The sequence below is a fragment of the Eulemur rufifrons genome, chromosome 28, assembly GCF_041146395.1.
Source record: "Eulemur rufifrons isolate Redbay chromosome 28, OSU_ERuf_1, whole genome shotgun sequence".
Lineage (NCBI taxonomy): Eukaryota > Metazoa > Chordata > Mammalia > Primates > Lemuridae > Eulemur > Eulemur rufifrons.
Window position 1 is genome coordinate 34,304,422 of NC_091010.1, and position 25,432 is coordinate 34,329,853.

At 33.9% G+C, this 25,432-nt stretch overlaps 1 protein-coding gene across 17 annotated transcripts in view; it reads left to right on the forward strand.

Annotated features, from left to right (window-relative positions):
• The window catches only part of PCDH15 (protocadherin related 15), a 635,722-nt gene that overhangs the window by 236,250 nt on the left and 374,040 nt on the right, over positions 1 to 25,432 (forward strand). For 16 of the 17 annotated variants that reach the window (XM_069460690.1, XM_069460691.1, XM_069460687.1 and 13 more), the window contains 2 exons: positions 9,781 to 9,900; positions 22,797 to 22,907. In XM_069460690.1, coding sequence (XP_069316791.1) covers positions 9,781 to 9,900; positions 22,797 to 22,907 — 231 coding nt within the window. The remainder of the gene's footprint in view (positions 1 to 9,780; positions 9,901 to 22,796; positions 22,908 to 25,432) is intronic. The other variant, XM_069460683.1, reaches the window with a different exon arrangement.

The window sequence follows — 25,432 nt, forward strand, 5'->3', positions numbered from 1 at the left end:
TGTAGAGTATTAATTGACCTAATTTCAATGTTGTTCTATCTCTGAGAAAATGGAGGCCTAAGGAGGAGAGAGATGGGAGAATGCCTGGTCAGTGGAGCAGTCGGATTAAACACATTTATTGATTAGGTTTGTTGTCTCATATGGATGTAGTTTGTAGCACCCCAAAATAATTACTGTAGTAGCATCAAAGATTACTAATAACATATAACCATAATGGATGTAATAGTAATGAAAAACTTTGAAATATAGGAAGAATTACCAAAATGTGACACAGAGACACAAAGTGAGCACATGCTATTGAAAAAAATGGTGCCAATAGCCTTGCTTGATGCAGGGTTGCAAAAATTTGCAATTTGTAGGAAATGAAATAATTTTATTGCAAAGTGCAATAAAAAGAAGCCTAGTAAAAGAAGATATGCCTCTATGTATGTGTATGTGTGTGTGTGTGATATATGTAAATGAATCCAATTAGAAAGTTGGAGAAATATAGTTCAGAGGTAACAGAATTGCTGAACCCAAGGAAATTGCCAATATTCAATGCTTTTGTCTCATATAAATGACAATCAATTAAGACTCAACATAATAAAAAATAGATTATATGAAATTTGATGACACTGTAATATAGAAGTATTTATAATGTCACCTTATACTAGCAAGAAACATGTACCTCATAATCATTATCAACACTTTTTTCTCCTGATAGTGATTTTAATTTATTTGGTGAATAATTTTTATAATTTTCCTAACTTAGTAGACTTTATTTTCCTGAATTGCCATTAACTTAATTATAAGCAATTCTGTATAACCAGCTTAAAATAAGAAAGAACAGAATAGAAGGAGATGAAAATGAAGAAAAAAGTAGGAATAAGATCCTAAGAGGTACCCTACCACCTCTTATAAAAGGGAGCTGTAAGTAATAAGGAACCAGCCAATGGATTAAAGCAAAAGAAAATACATTCAGACTTACATTTTTAGGACTTTATTCTCACAGCTGGATGGAGAATGCTTGTAGGAGGTGACCTGAAAATAACAATGCAAGGTGAAAAATCTTGAATAGAGCAGAGGTGGACAAACAGGGCATAAAGGAAGCGTATTTAGGTGGATCATTTCATGGAAAAGGATGACTGGTTGATTGTAGAGGATTGAGAAGGGAAACAGATATAGATGCTCTACATATTGTTTACATTTACTGCCAGATTCTGGCGTAGAATGTAGCAATGGAACCTACTGAGAGAACACATTAGAGATAAGCAGTGTGGGGAAGATTTGCAGGCTAGGGAGAATTTGATGAATCTTGATATATATGAGATATTCAGTTATAGCATCCCAACATGAAGTATCTTTAGAACTTTATAGAGATAAATATCTATGAATCATAAGAAAATCATCTAAACTAATGTTATCTATATGAGGTGATTTTTATCTTTCAGGGCATAACATGGTAGTAGCTGTCAAGAGGAACAAAATGAAATAGTCTGCTAAAGAGTAGCAATATTTGTGCATATGCAATTTTCAAGAAGAGAATTATAGCTTTCATCAGATTTTCACAGGCATATATAAACCAATGAAGGTTAATGACTTCAGGGCCAGGTTGTTTTAAAAGTAAGGACACAAGGTGAAGAAAGAGAATTCAATCAAAAAAGATATAGAGATCAGAGTAGTAACAAGAGAATAAAGGGTCATTATCAGAAAAAGGAAAATTGCACTAAATTTAAAAATTCAAGCACTAGCATAGTAAATTAGTAAAGGTGAAAATCAGATCATATTAACTAAGAAGTATGTTGAGAGTGAGGAAATGGAAATAGTAGGTATGAGCTACTTTTCAAAATGCTTGACTAAAGCGAGAAGGAGAGAGCAATGGCAAGGAGATGCTGAAGAGCTCAATTTAGATTTTAAAGGGAGAAAAGACTTGAATATGTTTATATGCTAGTGCCCTATCTCAAATTTCATATCAGTTTAGGCCGGGCGCGGTGGCTCACGCCTGTAATCCTAGCACTCTGGGAGGCCGAGGTGGGCGGATCGTTCGAGCTCAGGAGTTCGAGACCAGCCTGAGCAAGAGCGAGACCCCATCTCTACTAAAAATAGAAAGAAATTATATAGACAGCTAAATATATATATAGAAAAAATTAGCCGGGCATGGTGGCGCATGTCTGTAGTCCCAGCTACACGGGAGGCTGAGGCAGTAGGATTGCTTGAGCCCAGGAGTTTGAGGTTGCTGTGAGCTAGGCTGACGCCACGGCACTCACTCTAGCCTGGGCAACAGAGTAAGACTCTGTCTCAAAAAAAAAAAAAAAAAATTTCATATCAGTTTTGACATTTGTTTAAAAATTTAGCATTTATTTGTTTAACATTGTTTTTTTTTTTTTTAATAATCACTTGGAAAAGTTTTCTAAACTGAACCAGTAAATCACCAAACTGAAGGATCCTGAAAATGTGACAATTCCTTTTCATTCTTAAGTCCATCCCCTTGAGTAAGTCATTGCTAAATAATGTGTACATATAAACATATAGTGTGGAATAATAGATAGTGAAGACTTGGAAGAGTGGAAGTATGGAGAGGAATATGATAAAGTGCACAGTGTATTTAATACATTATTTGGGTGATGGTTACACTAAAGGCCCAGACTTTACTACCATGCAATATATGCATGCAACAAAACTGCACTTGTACTCACTAAATTTCTCTCTCTAGATAGATAGATAGATAGAGAGAGAGATAAAAGTAGCTGCATCTCAGATGATAGTCTCTAAAGGGGTAGAAGGGAACTTTATGGGATGATAGAAATGTTCTGCTTTGTTTTAGGTGGTCATTATGTGGATCCATGCAGTTGTCAAAATTCATCAATCTGAATACTAAAGATCTCTGCATTTTATTTTATGTAAATTATACTTCTGTAAATTAATGTTAACTAGACTAAAAAAAGAACTTTAGCTCTTTTCTTATTTATTTATTTAATTTTACTAAATCACTACAAGATAACACCCACTCAATCTGAATACAAGGATGTATATTATTTGCTATCAATTCCAGAAGGTTTTAAGATGGACTTCAAATGGATAGTTGATTTAGATAAATGCTTGACTAAAACAAATGTTATGTTTATAAGTTAATGTAAAACAAACATAGTAGTCATTTAGACAATGATTTGACCCATAAGTCCTTAATAAATAATCATAAATTTAGAGAAAGTGTAATTTCATCATTGTGAGAAAAAGCTGAAATTCTCAATAATGTTCCACTAATTATGACCTGTTTACCAAGTCATTTCTGCATTCCATATATGGAGAAACTTTAGTTTCCAAATCTATAACTGTTTCTAAAGCATATTTCCAAGGGAGTGTTGACTTACAAGAAAAGATTTATAAAATTATTTTATCTGAAGGGGAGGTTAAAGAATGAATCATGGTTCTCCTTAATTAAACATGGGAGGTTCCTTCAGTTTCACTGGTAGTGATAATTTATACAGAATGTTGCCTTCTGTTGGGCAGGTTTTCTTAAGAGATTAATTGACATGAAATGGCTAATACCATAAATCAGAAAAACAATATTAACAAGTGAAAAATAAATGTGTATTAGTCTGACATAGACTGATATGTAGTCCTGCTCTGCGAAAGAAAATGTTTCTCTTTTGATAATGCCTATCTATTAGTAGAAATAAAGCGCCTGCTACCCTTGATAGCATTTTTGTCATTAAGTCATTATTATATGGTAAGTATCTTGTAGTGATTAATTATATATATTTCAGCTTATCTAACATCCATGACCCTTTAGATATTCTCTGTTTTGGGGGGCAGGGGAAAACAAAACACTTAGATTCTTGAGAATGCATGTAAGAGTATAAAATCTCATCAATTGTATTTTAAATAATTTTTTTAGGGTTGCTCTTTCTTGGGAAAGTTTCCAAAACTGGATAATATCCTTTTGCATCATTTTTTTTCCAGTTGAAGATGTATTATTTAAGTTGTACTTACTACCTAAAAATATTTTTTTTTTTGGACTCTCATATGGTTTCTCTTTAATCAATAAAGCCATTAAAGTCTATCAGAAGGCGTTAGTTTGGAATGTATATATAACCTATTTTAGATATTTATAATTATTTTTAGCATTTTATTTTTAGCAAAATGTTTGTTTTCTTGTACATATACTGCATAAGACTTCAGAAAATATAAAACAGATATAAATGACAGGAGATCTGTGTTATCTACCAATATAGTGATATTGACACCTGTGGCATTATCTAATCATCAAATGTATACATTTAATTATTATGATTTGCAGAGCACTTTCTACCATTCATCCTTATCAATATTTTATTCCAAGTGAGCAATATACCATTTTTTTTGCTAAATATATAATTAGTCTACTTGTATGTGTTTGCTAAAACTGGGTCCCATTATTCACTGAAATTTTGCAGATTTTTCTTATAGAAAAAGTAGCAAGGGCATAGGAAGAACCATACTTCACGGTGGATTGTGTATGGTTTTCTCCATGGAAGCAAGTAAAGGTGGACAGAGTATTTGGGCATTGACCTGCCGGAACTTTTGGTCATCCTGTTGCAATTGAACAACTTAATGAATAGGTGAGAGTTACTTCTAAAAGAAAGGTTTTCCAAGGTTCTAGGAAGAGGGAGGCAGGAGATATGGGAACAGTATTTCAGTGCAGAGATTTTATTGAGGATATAATATACTAAGATGTGAATAAATTGTGACAGGTTTCAGTCTTAGAAGCATTGATACTATATATAAATAAAAAGAATTAATTGAATTTATACTGATGAGCCAATTTGAATGCTAGGTGCTATGAAATACAAAATAAAAAAATGGTCTGCCCTTAAAGAGATTTTGGATGCAGATAGCAGGCTTTCTCTAGAGAGACTTTTTTTATATTTCTCTCAGTTCATTATTAACACTGTGTTGTTTATACATAAATTTTCTTGCTACATGTTCATTTAGGCATGTGCTTTCTGTCTCTTATTTGTTTTTATTTATCATGATAATAAGTTAAGGGAGTTGTGAGATATAGCATTTAAGAGTTCTTACCTACCAAACATGGGGGAGGTCTCATTGTTCAATTTTATAATAGCAGAAAATAGATGTGACTGTGAAATATCTAGCCAGGTAGCTAGCTATCTACCTCCTTTCAAAATGCTGCGGGGCATATACATTATCTCAAAAATTTATTGTGAAAAAATGCAGTAAAGAGTAAATGATGCAATTTTATTAGCAATAACATATCCTGTGTTTCACCACTTGTGTACATTATCTTGCCCAGTTTTATTTTTCTTTACTAGTGTCTGTAATGCAAAGTAAGACCATGTTTTAACGAGAACGTTCTTACATATATTCTCCTACTATGATACCCACTTACTATTTCTTAGAATACTGTTTCTTAGAATTGTTTCTATATTTTGGAGTTTGTGCAGTGATACCTATTTTTTAGTAAATAGTTGATTTTATATGGGTCTTCCAAAAGTCACCATACATAGGGAGAATAGGAAACTGTAGCTAAATGTATCTTTATTCACAAAATATTCATTATGAAATTTTACAAATTTTTCCTTTGCTACAAGATGCTACAAAATAAAGAGATCATAATTATTTACCTCAGTGAATTTTCCAAAGTAAACACCTAAATGTTACCACAAACTAGTTTAAGAATGGAACTATCGCCAGGTTTTCAGAAAACCACTTCTCCTGGTCACTACTAAATCCTCTTTCAAAGAATAATCTGATGCCTGGTACCATTATGAGATTTGCTAGTTTTGGACACTAGTGTAAATGGAATTGTACAACATACATTCTTTTTATGTCCAGGCTTATTTATTTTTCAGCTTTGTGTTTCTGATTCATCAACACTGTTACCCTAGCAGCATAGTATTCCACTGTATAGATGTTAGGTTCATCTGTCTAGATGTTCCCTGGTCCCCCAGCTCTCAGTGTCAAGAATGAGTACTGGTACTGAGTCAAGCCAATGATGGAGTGACCACAAAAACAGAGCAATTTTATTCAAACAGTTTATCACATAAAAGAAAGAATGAAAATAAGGAAGGAAAACCCAAAGTGAAAATATGTTCCAGAGAGAGAGGAACAGTTCTGCCTCCACAAGTGGAGAAAGACCCTGATGTCTGAGCACATGATACCCTTTATAAGCTCTCTAGTTTATCCCACCTTTCCCCTGGCAGTATTGGTTGTTGTTTCTCACCTTTTGAGGTGATTAACAGGTTGTGTTTATATAACAGGTTACATAATGAATTGATTATGTAACAGTTTCCCTTTCTGCACTTGCATCTTTCCTAGAATCCTTCATGAAGCTCCACCGACATTATGCTAATTAGATGGTAATGAAATCTACTACTGTTACACTAATGCATTTCATTTAATTTTCAAGGGACCTAAAATAAGCTTTGATAAAAGAGCTTAAACTTCTATTTAGAGATTGTTCATAAACCCATGTCATTATAGAAATAAGGTTTTTTCCTCTATTCCCACAGCTAATACAACTGTTTCTCTTTTATTTTCCATTCAAAGATATCAGCTAATAGAATTTATTGTAGCATCATATTTCTACTTGCAATTTACAGGTATAGTAAAAAAAATATATGGCCACATAAATTCTATTAGGGAAAATTATGTGTGGCCCCCCACAATGAGCTCAAATCCTCAAATGACAGCAATTGAAATTGAATTACTTCTTAGATTAACCTTAAAGTTGCAACTGTGAACAAATGAATAGCCTGTTCTTTTTCCTGTAGTCTAATATCAATCTTTGGTGGACTTTTCACCAAGTATATTTTTTAAAGACAATCAAAGAAATAATACAATGTAGGGTTTATTTTAGAAGACTAGATATTGGAAATTAAACTTATTTATAAATATCATATCTAAATGGAAAAGTACCTATTAGTGATGAAAATAACATTAACTGATGATAATGTATTACAGTACCATAGTAATTTTATGTTGTTTTTTATGAGTTTCAAAAAAAATTTGGAACACAAGATAAAAAAATAGATATTGTTCATAGTTTGAGTGTTTGAATTTATAAATATGTCTTTGAATTTGCAAATATTACATTGTAAGGAGTAAAATCTTTCAATCCATACATTCTAGCACACTTCTGGCATATAAATATTTATTTCCAGAAATTTAACCTTGAATGAGACTGGGAAAATTAAAGTTCTTCCTGGCTCTCCTATTCCTTCCCCACAATACCAATTTTATTATCCACAGCTATAGGACTTCAGGATTCTGTTCTAAACTGAATCTGGTCCAATAATATAGGCTGCCTCAGGAAATAGACAGTAAGCAAATTGAACGACATAGAAACACATTTTATTCTATATTTCCACAGTATTTTCAAGTTGTGTGTGTGTGTGTGTTTGGTTTTTTTTCTTTGTCTGTGTGTGTGTGTGTGTGTGTGTGTGGTTCATTTGTTTGTTTGTTTTTTTGTTTTGCCTTGTTTTGATATTTTAGTCCAACTCCATGATAGTTATTTTACTTGGCAATAAAATCGTTGATTAAACACTTTAAGTTTGTTTTATTAGGTATCTGGAAACAAATTAATGTCATCCAATTTTAAAATTTCATAATGTAAAAATCATGTATGAAACTGGAAGACATTATGTTAAATGAAATAAATCGGGCACAGAAAGACAAATACTATGCGATCTCACTTTTATGTGGAATCTAAAAATATTGACATCATAGAAGTAGAGGGTACAATGGTGGTTACTAGGGGACAGAGGGGGAAGGTAGGGAGTGGGAAATTTTTGTCAAAGGATACAAAATTTCAGTTTGGTGGAAGGAATAAGTTCAAAGCATCTATTGTACAACAAGGTGACTATAGCTAATAACAATGCTTTTTTGAACATTGATAAAAGAGTAGATTTTAAGTGTTATCATCACAAAAAAATATAAGTATGCAAGATACTGGATATGTTACTTAGCTTGATTTTGACATTTCACAACGTACACATATTTTGAAACAACATGTTATACACAATAAATATATATAATTTTTATTTCTTGATTACAAATAAAATGGAAATCAAAATATCAAAGCATAGCTACATAATAAAGGTGAATTTTTATAAGAGAAAGTGATGTTTTGGGGGTATAAAGATTGCATAAACAATTATAAAACTGTCAGCTTACAAGCCATTTAGTTAACTAACATTTCCTAGAAACCTATCTAAACCAATAATGTCTCAGTGTTCTTTTATATACTACTTAAACTCTCTCTTTTCACTCTTTTCAGCTCTCTCAATTTTGCCTTTAAAGCCGTCTTCCAGGAGTGTTGGCTTTATAAATACCCAACTCCTTTGTATTTATGGCTTATTTCTTTAATCATAATTATATTCTTTTACTAAATCAGAGAGTGAAAGCTAGTATGTTTGTTGGGGCAATGGGTTTATTTTGTTTGACCCATTTATAGTTTATTTTTTTTAAAATCTGTAGCCAACCTTAGAATTATAAGATATCTTATAGAATTAGAATATTAGAAGACCTATTGGCATTAACTCCATATTCCAATATGGAATTACTGGGCTTGATTGGCAGCTACCAACTTAGAGATGGCATTCCTCCCCTATTTGTCACCATCTCATCAGGCTTGCTTCGCTCATTTACATTACCTGATGGATCCCTGTAGACATTTGAGTTTGCAGTCCCTGATAATTGAAGCAAATGAGGCAACATATTTTTCCTCTTAAACTATTTCTTTATGATAAAAATCCCATTCAAAAATTAACAAATCTCAGAACAAAATTTAAAAGTCTCTGCTCTGCAGAGGCACAGAACTTATATTTATTGCTAAAATGCATTTAGTTACTGTGATAATGCAATGATTACAGAAATAAAGTGTAAATGCAAGCACAAGAATAAGAGCACCATATTCTGACTTGGAGTAAGTATTGCTGTTTCAGGGATGGTATAGGAGAAGGTGATATCTAATTAAGTTGAAACATAACGAATGAGTAGGGTTTTAGCTCACGCCTGAGGACTCAGAAGAGGATTGAAAAAAATGGCTCTGGATATAGGAGTACATTGTACAGAGACCTACAACCTACAGGTGAGAGAAAATAAAAGTGATTTTCTGGTGAAGATCAGTAAGAATGAAGACTAGCTATTTAGGCCAAATGCCAAATAACGGTTTTATATGCCACACACATTAAGTTCTGTTGTTTTAATAAAAAATGAAAAGATCTGACCATGTCTCCAACTCCTGTCACCTGATGGATTTCTGCTCAACAAACACTGAAGAAACTCCCAGCTTTCTCCTCTGATAAATGGGGCATTCATTGTCCCAGACTTCTCTTCTTCAAACTTGCCACTTACATGTAATTAATTACCAACCTGGATTTCATTGCTCTCTGAAATAGTTTCTGATTTTAAAATAAAGAAACTAACTTTTTCATATAATTTAAATTCTAGCTTATAGATAAAAATCCATTCAGCTTTTTAAAGGAGTAACAAGAGGCACATTTTTCTCCATATGTGCTAAGATGCTAATGGTTATAAATTGGTCAAAATATGTTTCACATTGAATCAGTGACTTCTATTTATACCCATAGCAAGGATTACGAAGATGAAAAATTCAGACATTATAAGAACTCCTATGTGGAATACATAACTGTTACTTTGCAATGCTTCAGTTTCAGGTTGTAGGCTGCTGACTTCTCTTTTCCTTTGTGTAATAAAGAGCTGGTTTTTGTGCTGGAACGTTTCTGGTTTGCAGCTGACAAAATGAGAATTACAGTTTTTCTTTTATTTTCCTTTCAGCTCACTCCTGTAGGCACTACAATATTTACAGGATTTTCAGGAGACAATGGAGCTACAGACATAGATGATGGCCCAAATGGACAGATAGAATATGTTATTCAGTATAATCCAGATGATCCGGTATGTAAACACCTATTTGCAATGTAATTTCACTATGAGGAATAAAATTAATGTTTATTTTAGCTGTTATTTATTATATTTTTCTATTAGCTCCTGGAACCACATTAGTAATAATATCATTATTAAAAATTATATCAAATTTGAATTATTTTTTAATATTTATACTATAGTTTTAAAGAAGCATTTTTGGTGGTATTTCTAGGCAAAAGTTTAAAATGTATTTATAGTTGCAAAATGCAATCTTTACTAAATTTTAATTATGTTTGTGGACTCCTAATCATGCTAAGCATTCTAAACAAATCATTGAAGATGATATAACCAGTGTGATTGCTTATGCTTTATGGAACTTGAAAATTAATACCAAATGCTGCCACAACACTACAGAGACATATGCCAAATGTATTTCTGGTGTTGCAAGCCTTTAAAATCCCAGCCATCTCAGCAATGAAACCAAAGATAAAGAAGCAGACAAAACCTCTAACTATAGGTCATTTTGTTTTCCTGCATTACACTAGGGGATTTCTGCATTGTTTTTTAGGCCATAAAATCATTTGCTCCAGTGATATATTATACAAAAAAAAAAAAGACAAAATCAGAATTATTTAATTGAAGCTAGACCTGGAAGTCCTACTTGCAATCTTCCCTTTTTTTTCTTGAGGCAGCTTCTGAGAATCCCATGGGCTCCTCAAAACAGTTTTAAAACCATTTCTTAAGTGAGCTTTCTAAATTAATATTTCTATTTTATGTTTAGTATTAGAAATATAAACAACAGTGAAGTTAACATTTTGCCTTTATTTTTCACCTTCATATTTCTTATATACACTTTAAACAAATAAACATAAAAGCAACTAAACAAACAAAAAACTCCAGAAACTGTTGAGCTTGCAAAGACTGAGAACTCACAAGATCTACTTCACAAATCTATTGTGAGGATTAAGTGCTCATGAATGTGTTTTCTCATTTTATTCTGACAAATAAGTTAGTAGCAGTTGTATCTCTATTGCACAGGAGAAAAAACAGACTCATAGATGAAGTAATGTGCCTGATATTACACAGCCATTTCTAAGGTACAGTGTCCAATTTCAGAGTAGCAGGCACTCCCTTCTTCCTCTATTGTGTTCTTATGAAATCGTTGTAGTACTGTGTGAAAATTTTCAAAAAATTTAGAGAAGAATGAACATTTAAAATAAAAATTCCATGAGTGTATCAGGGTCAAGGGAAGGTTTTGGAGATTTTTGGGTTGTTTTCTTTCCTTTAAAAGAGAATATCTCAACATATTCTGTGGCAGACAATGAAACCAAGAGATAAGGACATGATGAGAATGTGACAGAGAAGGACAGTAAGTATTAAGAGTTATACAAGAAGTGAAGTGGAAAGGATCAAAGTAAAAGCAGAAGAGAAAAGGGCAAGAGAAACATTTTTTTCTTAAAAGTATAAACATCTGACTTCACATTCTATTTCTAAATCATTATTTTGTTTGCTCTTTCTTTTAATTAATTGTATGAGTGTGTCATGTTTCCAGCTTACATTTTATGAAGGTCATTTTCTAATTTTTACTCTCCAAGCTGTAAAAATAAAACCTTCCAGCAAGTATAGAACACCCAGTCTGTGTATTTTAGGGAAATATTTATTGTGTGCATAAAAAAGAAAACCATCCAAGGTTTAGGTACAGTTTGAAACCAAAAATATATTACTTAAAAGCTATCTTTTTTGTGAGACTTAAATTCCGTGTTAAACTGTGCAGTAATTTCTTCTGAATATTTGTAGACTTGCCATCAAATATAACATGTACCTTTCACTACCTACAGAATGGATAGCCAATCAGCCACATGCAATTTCAAAATTACAAAAAAAAAAAAAAAAAAGGAAAGGAAGAAAAATATATTTTGGCTAGCTAACTTCCACTGTGGGATAAATAAAGAAGTTCTCTGGGTATGGTTCTAATTCATTGGCCAAAAGAGCAATACATCATGCCAGCACTTAACTTAGGGCATATTGGAGGGGAAAGCATTAATCAAGTCATACCCTTAGGGAGAGAACCCACCTTTAGCCATCATATAAACTTAGTATAAACCTCAATACCAGTTTCTTGTCTTATAAAATCTGTTGGAGAAATGCCTGATGATTTTAGTCTGCATCTATTAAATCTCTAGTAGTTCTGTTTATGTTAGTAGCACCATAATATTCTCCTGCTTATCTCTTAAGGTCAAAACAAAATTGTATGTATAACAAACTTATTATTTAACCTGAAAATGTGGCCACATCTGACTTTTGGAACCACAGTTATAATTTCTTTCAAATTAGTCTCATATTGTATGGTTGATGATTGAAAATGTAGATTGTCTGTTCTATTTAAAATTATCAATTAGTTTGTTTTTCTTCCACCTGATTCTTTATTACTCTTATTTAAGTCACAAATTAGTGATCAGGAGTTTCACTCAACGCATAGACATTTTGTCTGGCCACAAATTATATTAAGCAATTTTAAATCCAATACCTAAAACTCATGAAAATTTACATTCAAATTTAGCTTTCTGTCCTCTCTTGATAAACAGAAATGACAACACAGGTCCTGATTTCCAATACGACAATAATCAGCTAGAGTTGAACTCTACCACTCTTCACACTCAGGCATTACTTGCTTTGCTTATTTACTTGTTTTACTTATTTTCATTATCTGATTCATCCTTGTAGACATTTGTAGATGTAACCCCTACCTTAGAGAAATACAAAGTACTTTTAATTAATTCTTTTTATCACTTTAAACACCAGCCTCCAGGATTCCTGATGAGTGAAAGTGGAAACTTAAATCATGTTTCATTAATGTAATGTGTCATTTTTCTTTGGATTCTTTCAAAATTTTCTCCTAATCTTGGGTGCTTAGCAACTTGACTATGGCATGTTGCTATGGCAAGCTATAGTTTTCTTCATACTATCTTTCTTGTGGGGTTGCTGAGCTTCTGGGATTTCTGAATATGTACTTTCCATAAATTAAAAATTTATCAATCATCATTTAATCAGTATTTTCATGCCCATTTCTCTGACTCTTCTCATCTGACTCTTCTCCCTCTAAGACTCCAATTATAGGTGTGTCAGTCATTTTGATGCTGTTCCACAGTTTCTGGGGCTGTGTTCAATTATTTTCAATATATTTTTATCACATTTCTGCAAACTGCATATTCTCTATTGATCTATATTCAAGGTCACTACATTCTCTGCCAATCTCCATTCTGTCTGTTTTTAAACCTATCCAGTGATGTTTTAGTGCCTTTTTTTATTTCAGATATTCTTCAGGTCTAAGCTTTCCATATTTTTATACTTTGTATGTTTTGCTGAGATTCCCCATTATTTCATTTACAGTGAGCATATTTGTTTTTACATCCCTGAGCACAGATATAGTTATAATAGCTGTTTCAATGTTTTTGTCTGCTGGTTCTAACACTGGTCTTCCTGGATTTCCTCACCTGTTCTAAAGAGATCACATTTCCAGGTGTATCACATCAATTGTTTTAGACTTTCTACTGGATATTGTGAGTTTGTTATGTTATGGAGACACTCTTGATTCTATTACATTCCTCTGAGGAATTTTTTGTTTGTTTTTAATTTTAGCAGACAGCTTGGTAAAACTCAAAATGAAAATTGTTTCTCTTGAATGCAGCTCAAATCTGTGTTCAGTATACATTTGTTTCTTAGTTATTCTGCCTGTAGTCTGTCCCACACAAGTGTAGTTTAGAGACTAACTACAAATTTAGACATAGTTTAAAAGTAGAATTTTGTTCTTCCTCTTTCTAGCTTTCTATTTGCAATATTCCTCTCTCACTTTCCATCGGTTTCGGTGGTCCCAAAATCTACCCCCTGGCTCTTCAGGCCACAAAGATTTCAGACTTCCTAGCAGAGTTTTAACTGATAGTATTGAAGTCAGCCCTCCTTTAGGCTAACTGCCATAAAACAGGAAAATCATCTGTGTTGTTTGCCTCATTTGAGTGTCCATTTCCTTCTAGAATATGCCTGCTTTGGTTCTCTCTTCGAGGATGTCAGATTTTGTTTGTTTGTTTTTGGTATTTTGTTCAGAGTTTATAGGTGCTTTTTGTGGAAGTATTGGGTCAATTAGGAGTTAATTGGTAATACAGAAGTAGAATAATTAATTCCCAATGAGTTCCTTTCTTCAATATATCTTTAGATGACTAGCATTCTTAACTCGTTTTTGGTTCTGAATCATGCTGGTTTTCCTAAATATTGGGCAACAGCAACAATGATAGAAGCATTTCAGAATTTTAGCAACAATAACAAAGGAACATGCATTCATTAGATCCATGACTATTGGATCTGCAGTGATATGCTGTCAGCTAGTCTGGCACCTCTATCCAGAAACACTGAAATTTCAGATATACTCAGGTTGTTTTCTCTATAAGAAAGGCAGAACTGGAGGAAGCATTGGGAACTGAGGTGTCTATCAATCTCTTTCTATAAAAACAGAGAATAATGCTTTCCAATACAAGAACATATGTGAAGGTACGCTCATGCCAATGCATTTTTAAAATATAAGAGAAAGCAAAATATAATATCACCTTAATATTATTAAGTTGAAGATTCAACAAATGTAGCAGTTATTAATTACCAGTACTGTATGTTATCCCCAATCTTTCAGACAAGTCTTAGGGAACAACATAAAGTATTGGTTATCTAGTGCTATATAACAAATTATCACAAATTATCACTTTTCTCAGTGTCTGTGGTTTAATAGCCCATGCACAGCTTAGGTGGGCCTTCTACATAGGCTCTCTCACAAGGTTGCAATCAAGGGGTTGATCAGATTAGTTCTTATATGGAGGCCTGACCAGAGAAGAACACACTTCCAAGTAAACTCAGATTGCTGTCAGAATTAATTTCTTTATGGTTCTAGGACACAGGGCCTTGCCTTCTTGCAATCTCTGCGCTAGAGGCTACTTTCAACTCTTAGAGGCTATGCTCAGTTCCTTGCCACGTGGCTTAGTTAACATAGCTGCTTATTTCATCACGCCTGCAAGGAGAGTGTCTAAAGCTAGTCTGTCTGCAAGACAGTCTTATATGACATAATCTAATCACAAGAGTGACAGCCTATGCCATATTCTATTGGTTAGAAGCAAGTCAGAGATTCTGGGCACACTTAGGGAATTACACAAAGTTATGAGTTACTTATCTGGAGGCAGGAATTCAGAATCTGTCTGCCACACATATTATAATGTGCAGTGTTATTGTCATTTTTGAATGTCATTTAAAAGGACCTACTTTGTAAAAGTATTTTTGAGTCTTTCTTTTTTTTTTTATAAACTACACAAATAGGAGGGATGAGGGTCTATTCTAGTCGTTAGGATAAATTGAAGATGGCCATTTGCTTTATTAACATCTTTATCACCCTACTTAAGTTTTCCTCATGATACAGATAAACAATTTCCTAGGAAATGTTCAATAAGGACATATTCTGCATTTTTACTATTCAAAATCATAAAATTTCAATTATAACAAAATGTTCCAAACTCTTCACAATTACAAAGCTCCTTTATTTAATCTGTGAATAAAATCAGAATAGTTAGAATTGAGCTTTTCTTTCCTTTTATCATTTTTTAAAAATTGCAATTGAAATGATCTTCTAAAATAAAGAAGTGAGTTTAAAGATAAAGAGCCACTGAACTGATTGACTCAAATTAAAGCAAAAGTATTTGTGCTGTTTGCCAAAAATTTTCTATTCTTCCTCTCTTTGGAGCATGCTGGCAGTGTACCATTCTTGCTAGGAGGAAATTAACTGGCTCTGACTAGTAAAATGTGAGCTCAAAGAACCAATGTACAAGTCATCATATCCCCTCCCATTGTTGTGATTGGAGAAAAAGACACTGAGGTGAAACATTCAGTAGCCTGGATGCCCAAATGACAACAATAGACAGAGCCCACATGTTGATCAGTAAATATATAGATGTGTAAATATGTATAGTAAGGAAGGAATAAAAGTTTAGGTATTTGTTCCTGTAGGATAACCTATACTTTCTTGGCTGATAGATTTAGAAAAAAAGTGTAATAAATACCATATTATGCAAGTCTTCTAGACATTCGTTAAAGAAAAAAATCATTAAACGACTCTTGTTAAAGTATGGTAAGAAAGACCTTATTCAGGACCATCAATATACGTACAGAGACCACCACAATGGAGACTTGTGACTGGGGAAAGAGGTGGGCTCAACTCTGCACACAGCCTGGGAAAGTGAGAATTTATAGCAAATATCAGTGTGGGGATCAGTGGATGGAAAATTACTAAGGGAAAGAAAACATTAGGAAAAAGGGGGATTCTGGCTAAACCAACCTAACATGATTGTTGCAGAGGACAGGCAGGGGTGATCAGACATCACCTGTAGGATGGTGGAGGATGAGGAACTGGATCAGATATCAAGGGGGATCAGATATTTGGGTGAGGGGGGTGTTTCTTGCCAAACTGACATAGCAGCGTTCTTTGCTAAAATTGGATTTTACAAGGAAGTACATGGATGGTCCTAAGAGAAGATTCAGAAGCCTGACTAAAGTTTAGCCAAGCAAGGAATCTTTGCCAGGTCCCACTCTTATTCAAGGCAAGAAGAGGCATTCTTGTTTCATCTGAACAATAGGTCCATTTTGTCATTCAATCATTTTTTGTTCATTAAGGACCAGTTGAATCATCTGTTGGAACTTAGAAGTAGAGAGTATCTACTAGATAGTGTGTATTGGCAGGCCTTTAATGAGGGGAGTTTAGTTTTTATGAAATTTGTAGTATGCTCATCACAGTTATTATAAAATACTATTTCGTTTTACACCTTCTTGGTAATGCAAAGTAGAGCTGTCGATAATACATTGAACTAATTAGATTGTTTAGGGAAAAAATGTATAAAATCTCTTTTAAATGGGTCAGAATTTGTCATCCCATGCTATGCAAAACTTTCATTTTTGAGAGTTCATCTTATATGGAAAAATGCAAATATAGTAAGTATCATTCTGATATTTTAAATCCCATTGTTAGCAAGATTGATAACACTATCCACACAATAAATTATCATATTACTTTTCTTATCTTAATCTTTTTTTTTTAAATGTCAGACTGGACTGGATGGATGTTTATTCAGCATTTTAAGTATTTTGACCTAAAGTGATAAGAAGGAAACTGATGACATATTCCTTGTAGCAGTCTCTAGAGGACTGAGGAAGCAGCAGCACAACATTTTTATTAGCTACCATTGCCACTCAGAAAAGCAATGAGGACATTTAAGCAATATGCATAGGCAGCTTCTTTCTTGGAGGCATTACAGTAGTGTCCCAGTGGGTGATAACATCTTTCATCAGCGCCTCCTGAGTAAATTGTCCTTTTCTTGTAATATGTTTGACTCCCTATAGACTTCAGAGAAATGAGAAAATATGAGCCATAATTTCTCTTGTAATGTGTAGGCATGTAATACATATGAATTTCCTGAGTCAGGAAGTTAAAAACCACAGTTTGGAAGGAAAAGATTTTTAACAAATCACCATCCTGAAGTAGTTCTGTATATAAGTCAAAGTCCAAATTTCAGCTGTTATTAAAATATTTCTAGCTAAGTAAAAACAGTGATTGTTTATTCCTAGGTAGGTTACTAAGAAAATTATATTACACTTTAATAATGCTTTGTAGGGTACATTATATCATGAAAACCTTATACCCGCATAAATTCACAATATTCTCATTTTACAGTGAACACTCATGTTTAATTAAATAATTGTATAAAGTTCTTTGTTTAAACTTTGTACCTCAGTCTTGATCTTTTCTTTCCAAGTCTATGTGACCTTTTTACTTTAAAACACATATGCTGCTGAAGCCAACAAAGCACTTCCAAATACAATTTCCTGGGCAATTAGTTAGAACAAGGTAAAATGAACTGTATGGTCATTTTTCTTTAATGTATCCTTAAATGTGCATATATGTGTTTTTATTTTTGTGGTGGGGGAGGGAAAAAGCTTTACAATATGGAAAATATGATCAGAGTGTTGGTACTTTCTGTTAGGAACAAATTTAATGATGCCTGCTCAATCCCTATCCCTATATAGTGGACAAGGACCACATGATCTTGCTTAGTCCTCCACTTTTCATTTCAGGTAATTAGATGAGAGGAGAAACCCAACCAATGATAACTAAGACATAGATTGATCAGCGGCTGATGGTAGCCTGGCTTAGAGACAAGCTTAAGGCTGACTAGAGACTGATGAGGACAAAGTTGATGTTTCTTATTGGAACTGAGAGATAAACTCACAGTTCAAGCTCCTGTTCAAAGTGAGCAAATGGGGGTAGCCAGAAGAGAGAGGGATAGAGAAAGAGAGACAGGGATAAGGGGGATTTTAAAAAAGATGTCACAAAACAATGTTCAGAGAATTTTTAGCCACTTAGAGACAGAGAAAGAAGCCTTGTTACCTAAATCCCCAGCACTTCCCACTTACAGGCCCAGTGAGGCACATTTGGGCTGAGCCTCTGTCCTTAGGTCACCAGGAAATATATATTTGTGTGTGTGTGTTCTTAAAAAAAAAAAAATCTCTTGAACCAGACTTACAATCCTTACAGCTGGAGAATATCACAAACAGTATTTATAAATATAACATAGATATGAAAAGTTGTACAGAATCTTTCCTGTCTCCTAAAACATGGTAAATGGCCAGATGATTAAAAATAGTGCTAATTCCCCCATATTCCATTTCCAGAGCAATTCTACTGAGGGGCCCAAATCCTCCTTGCAGAGTGCTGTCATTTTATCCAAACTGGTATTAACCCGCCTTCACTGATATTAATAAAAAGGATTACAAGGAGATGGAGTCACACAGAGTTGCTAGAGTGTCACCATTCATTCTCTCTCCCTTCTTATGTGAATGTGTATGTGTGTGGGGTGGGCATTGCTCCTGCCTCTTACCCTATTTCTCATCCTTCCAGTAGTGATTAAATTGCTTTAACTGCCCTATGTCTTTACTTTGCTAAAAGGAGGATTGCCCTTTATCTGATATTTGTTAAGTCACTGAACTGCCAGTAAGTTGTGAGTGGACCTTTCTTGATAGAGGCCAGATGTTTGGGACCTATATTAAAATATTTAGCCATAATTGGATTTCTGTCATTAATACAGTGCAGGTAGAGGTTAGCACTTAAATTCTCATCACCCTAATAAACCAGTGCCAGTTTGTGTTTTAAAGAGAAGTGTCCAAAACTATCAGAAAGGGGGAAATGACCTTGCTTCAGAAATGTAAAGTTGCTTAAGAAAATGTTCCTTGCTCTCTCTCCACACTCTTCTGCTTTTTTGGTGGACCAAAGCTCTAAATAAGAGGGGAAGAAAATGTATAGTGGGGAAAGAGAGAGTGCAGTCATGCCTGGACTAATCTCCTACTCCACTCTTTCTCAAACTGAAACCTAAATCATCTGCATCAGAATCACCTGGTAGGTTTGTTACAAATGCTCCTGAGAATTTCTGGAATTTGGGGACATAGATGTTAGGAATCTGCAATCTAAATGATGCATATGGGTGATCGTTATGCCTTCTAAACTTTGAGAATCATTGTTCCATTCACTCATGGCTTTATCATGTAATAATTTTTTAAAAAAACCTACTGTTTTCTTACTAAATTTAGCTGTTTAAAAAATGTTATTAGATCAGGGGAATTACTTAGAGTTAATATAATCTAATCTTTTTAGTAGAGAAAAAGAAAGCATAGCCTAATGATACATCCACACTTTGCTTCTAATTCTTCTCTTGATTATTATTCTGTTTTAGAAACATAAAGTACACTCAAGAAATACTTGTTTAATTAATAAATTAGTTAATTTTAATACAGAACCTTTCCTTATGCAATATTTCAGTAGCAGTGTTGGTCATAAAGTATATAATGTCCTTATGTTTCTTGGAATACAAGTATTTATGAAATACCTATTAAAGTGAAAAATATAAGGTATCTATAAAAGATAGATTTAGCTAATAAGAATTAAGTTCAATTGAAAAGTGTTCTAAAGAGCAATAAAGTCACTAATTCTATTAGTAATTCTATTGTTCGTAATAATTCTGCAAATGTCCAATGAAAACTGTCAACAAGAAAAAGTATCACAAACATTGAGCTGTTTTGCTAGAGATATAAGGATAAGTGTTTCTACATCATAGACTGAAACCCTTGGAGAAATCTGTGAAGTGAAACAGAAAATACACAAATAATGTGTTATTTGGAAAAAAATAATATAACATCACATCAAAGACTTAACTCTAAATAGGCTAACAAAGAATGCTTCACTGAGTAGGATTTGCAAAATTTACTACACAGAGAAATGAGTGATGGAATATTTAAGCAGGAGAAAATAAGAGCAAATATCAGGAGTGAAGAGCCATAGCCTGTATGGAGAACAGAAGGGCCTACAGTGCAAGGAAACAGAGATACGAGATAATCTTGTATCAGAGTGCTTTCAGCTGCAGAAAATACACAGTGATGATAACAACAACAACAACAACAAAAAAAAAAACCCTCAATTAAAGATGACTTAATCAAAAAGGTCATTTGTTATCTCTCATAGTAGGTTTTTCAGAGATGGGGTAATATCAGGATTTGTTCAGCTTCTCACAGACAATGTAGATCCAGGTTCTTTTCATTTTATGCTCTACTATCCTTAGAATGTTAGTTATTTTTTGTAAATTAATTCCATTAATAATCTCAAAATGGCTGCTGAAGTTTCAAGCTTTATATTCTGACAGCAGCATCTATAACACCTGTTTTTCCTTACAATTAAGGGAAATTACTGCATTTTACCCAGAATTGGATCACATGTACATTTCCAAAATAATTCTTGGTAAAGAGAATGGAATTACCATGGTTGGGTTAGACTATTCAAGACTCATCCCACTCAGAGGCTTAATCTCCTCTGAAGCACAAAGCCACTAGATATTTGAGCTCATTTGGAGTTCTGAGTCCAGCGATGAGATGGCCTTAGGATAAGCAACCTACAGTGTCTTCCATATATATGCTAGAAAGTGATATGTGTTTCTATAGTTATTCATTCACTAAAATGTAATTACCCTTTAACTGCACATTAAGATATGTTTAACAGTGTAAGTGGCAATTTTTTACCCATAATGAACTTAGATATTTATATTAAATCATTTATACACTCCCTTACCATAATTGAGAGCTGCACTCATAGGTATGAGCAATGTTTAAATAGGCAAAAATGTAGGGAAATGTCAATTATCTGTTTGTAATTGTAAATATCAGTCATAATACATCTTCTGTATTTATATAAAAAATTGTTACTTTTCAAAGACTGCATCCAAGAAAGATTTGCAAAGCCAATTACCTGAATCATTTAAAAATATATGTCAGTTGTATATAGTGTACAGCATGTCTGTGTGTGTGTGTGTTTGTGTGCACCCAAAAGGGGTTTGAGATGCGAGATTTGAATCAGCTGTTTTCTTAGTGAGTTTCACTTTCTATTTGACTCTTAGGAATACACTTACTCTGAGTTGAGAGTGTGAACACACACACAAACACACATACACACACTCCTCTTTTATCTTCTTTCCCCTTCTCCCTTCCTCCTCCTGCTCCTCCCCCTCCTTTCTCAGCAATCTAATGTAGATCCAAGTTAAGTATTTCACCCAATGTCCTCAAGCATGGGTGCAAGCACAAGCACAATTGCACAAAACAACCAAACAAACAGAAAACAATTTCAGTGCTGGAAGTAAAGCTGATTTGTTGCATTTATTGAGAAACTATTTCATCAATCTTTAAAATGGCATTAAAAATACAAGAGTGATGTAAGCTCTTTTTAAGAATAAGAGACTGATATTATAATTATACTTTCTTAAAGTGTGAATACATTTATACTAAGGGCTGCTTATATTAGAGCAAATAGCACTGGAAGGCACTTCAGAGATTGCTCTTATGACCTGAATGCTACCAAGAAGAAACTCCATTCCTGAGAGAGTAGGGATCTAAACTAATGAACGGCAGTTATACAGTTATGGAGCCTGAAAAAAAATGAACCTATAACCCATATATATATATATACATATATATATATATATTTTTTTTTTACAATAACACACCATGTCAAGTTCATAGTCAAGTGCCACATAATGTTTCAGTCAGCTATGGACTGCAAATATGATGGTGGCCTCACAAGATTATAATACCATATGTTTACTGTTTCTTTTTTATGCTTAGATACACAAATACTTACTATTGTGTTATAACTGCCTACAGTATTCAGCACAGTCATGTGTTGGACAAGTGTGTAGCATAGAAGCAATAGACTATACCATATAGCCTAGGTGCGTACTAGACTATACCATCTTGGTTTGTGTAAGTATACTTTGTGATGTTTGCACAACAAATAAAATTGCCTAACAACACGTTTCTCAGATCATATCCCTGTTGTTAAGTGGCTCATGACTATATTTGTATTTAATGCCTGAAAATAATTGAAATACAGAATGGGCACCAATGTTGGAAAATAATATTATGTAGAAATCACAAATTGCAATATTTGAACTCTTTGGTGTTAAAAAATAGTGAAAAGGTAATACGGTAACAGGGAAGATTTTTCAGACATCTAGACGTTGATTTAGAACTGTTCCAAGGCTGTTGATGAATAACCCTAATAATATATGAAAAACTATGACAGGAAGCAAGTTTCCTGGTTATCGTTATCAAAGGACTCTGGGTAAACACATTGTTCAAAATGAAACATTTTGAGAAATGATAAGAATATTAAATATGAAGTTTATATTCATTCTATTTTCAGATAATAAGCATGCCATATATAACTTTCAAGAGGACTAAACTACAGTATCGTGCTAGCTAATTCATCTTATATTCAAATGATCTGAAACCTGTATCTTTAATATTTGTAGACATCCAATGACACCTTTGAAATTCCCCTAATGTTGACTGGAAATGTAGTGTTAAGGAAGAGGCTTAACTATGAAGATAAAACTCGCTACTTTGTCATCATCCAAGCTAATGTGAGTATTCAATTTCTCTTAAATTTCTGCTGTGAACTTATGAAGTAAAAACTCTTCCAGAATGTATTCAGTGCTCTTAGAGTGCTCAGTGTGATTCAGTCCCGAAAAGGATACCCCTGCCCTCAGTGGTACTTATATATTATATCCTTCTAGACGGGGCATGGGATGGATTGGTATTATTCCCATTCACTGTATTATTCAACTATTAAATCACTCATATGTATTACCCACATTCCAATAATTTGTTTTTAACCCAGACTAAAGTGCTTCTCCAAATATGATCCACCAAACAACTGCAGCAAAATCACCTTGGGAACATATTAAAAATATAGATTTCTGACCCCTGCCTCAGATGTTCTGAATAAAAATCTCAGGGGATGGAAGGGGAATATCTGTATTTTCAGTTAGTTACTCAGTGGATTCTAAAGTACACTAAAGATCTGAGAATCAATGCCTAATTGGTAATATTTTTGCTCATGGCTATCATTAATTGAGTAGTTACTTATTAGTTATCAGCTATTATGCCCATAAGTGAAGCTTATTGTAATATATGTAGACAACAATGATAGAAAACCTGAAAGACAGTTACTTATACAATTTGGACATTTATTATTGTTATTATTAGTAGTATAAGAAAAACCCTGGAATTATGTGGCTCAGGGGTTGGCTTGACAGTTCAAACATATCACCAAGCAGTGGTCTCCAACCTTTTTGGCACCAGGGACCAGTTTTATGGAAGACAATTTTTCCATGGACTGGGTGAGGGGGGAAATGGTTTTGGGATGATTCAAACGCATTACATTTATTATGCACTTTCTTTCTATTATTATTACATTGTAATATATAATTATTTCATTATATAATTGAGAGCTGCACTCATAGAGATGAGTGATACTTAAATAGGCAAAATATAATTATTTCATTATATATTACAATGATTAAATGTAATAATATAAATAAAGCATACAATAATTGTCTGCAAGCAATTGATTTATTATGGTCTCTGTCTAGTCAAACCTGTCTGCTAATGATAATCTGTATTTGCAGCCACTGCCCAGCACTAGCATCAGCGCCTCAGCTCCACCTCAGATCATCAGGTGTTAGAGTCTCCTGATGAGCGTGCAACCTAGATCCCTCACATGCACATTTACAGTAGGGTTCCTGCTGCTGTAAGAATCTAATGCCGCTGATGATCTGACAGGAGGCAGAGCTCAGGTAGTGATGCAAGTGATGGGGAGCAGCTATAAACACAAATGAAACTTCACTTGCTCACCAGCCATTCGCCTCCTGCTTTGCGGCCTGGTTCCTAACAGGCCAGGGACCAGTACTGGTCCACAGCCCAGGAGTTGGGGACTACAGTCACCAAGTACTCAGGATCTTTCCATTCTTATACTTTGCCCTGAAATTTGGCTATTTTTTCAATGTCTTATCTGCTGGGAGCTAGTTGAATACCACAGCCATAAGCATCACAACTGCATTGCAAGTCTGAGTGTAAGCAGGTGGAAAAGGGTAGCAAAAATAAAATTTATTTTCTGTTTGTTGATTCCAACTCCTTTAATCTGAGTCTCTACTCTATCCAGAGTTCTCTCCCACACAGATTCGCCTTACAGAACTGGATCACATGAGTCAGCATAGCAGGAAGGAATGAAGAAGTCATTGTGCTAAAGGGGAATGGAAAGAGTCATCTCTGGATTACATTACTTATGCTTCAATTCCTAGGACTGGGCACACTGATGACCTGAAAAAAAATTATTTTTTTAGCAAAAAGAAGAATGGGGATAGCAGTTGAGCAAGAAATTAACAGGGCCAACCATAGATAGCTATTAACATTAAAATAAGTCCCCTAGTAAGTGACAAACTTGTGTTCTGAAGTGGCGGTTAAGAAATTAGTTAAAAAAATGAGACTATGGAGACAATTTAAAGATTTGTGGTGCCTAGGTGCTGGTGATGGGCCAGATAGAGAGGGATGAATTAAAGGATCACAGAGAAATTTTAGAGCAATGAAAAGTCTGTATGATACTATAAAGGTAGATATATGTCATTATACATTTGTCCAAACCCATAGAATGGACAGCACCAAGAGTGATCCCCAATGGAAACTATGAACTTTGGGGATTTTGGTATGTCAGTGTAGGCTCATAAATTATAACTAATGTACAACTCTGATGAGGGATACTAATAATGGGGGAGGCTAGCTATGCATGTGTGCAATTTTTTGTGTGAACCTAAAACTGCTCTAAAATAATGAAGTCTTTATTGAAAAAAAAAAGACAGTTAAGATTCTGAAGCCAGCCTGTGCATTTAGTGACTTTTAAGCATTGTAATCTCACTGATACAGCAGAACAGAAAGATAGCATGTCCTCAATCAGCTGTTCTGAACAAGATCATATGAAAAAAGGAATCACTACATTGCCATTTTCCTGCCTTTCTTAGAGATATTTCACCTGAAAGGAAATGTGAATGTGTATAGATAGACAGGTAGATATGGACATAGAGATATGTAGATGGAGGTAATCAGATAGAGA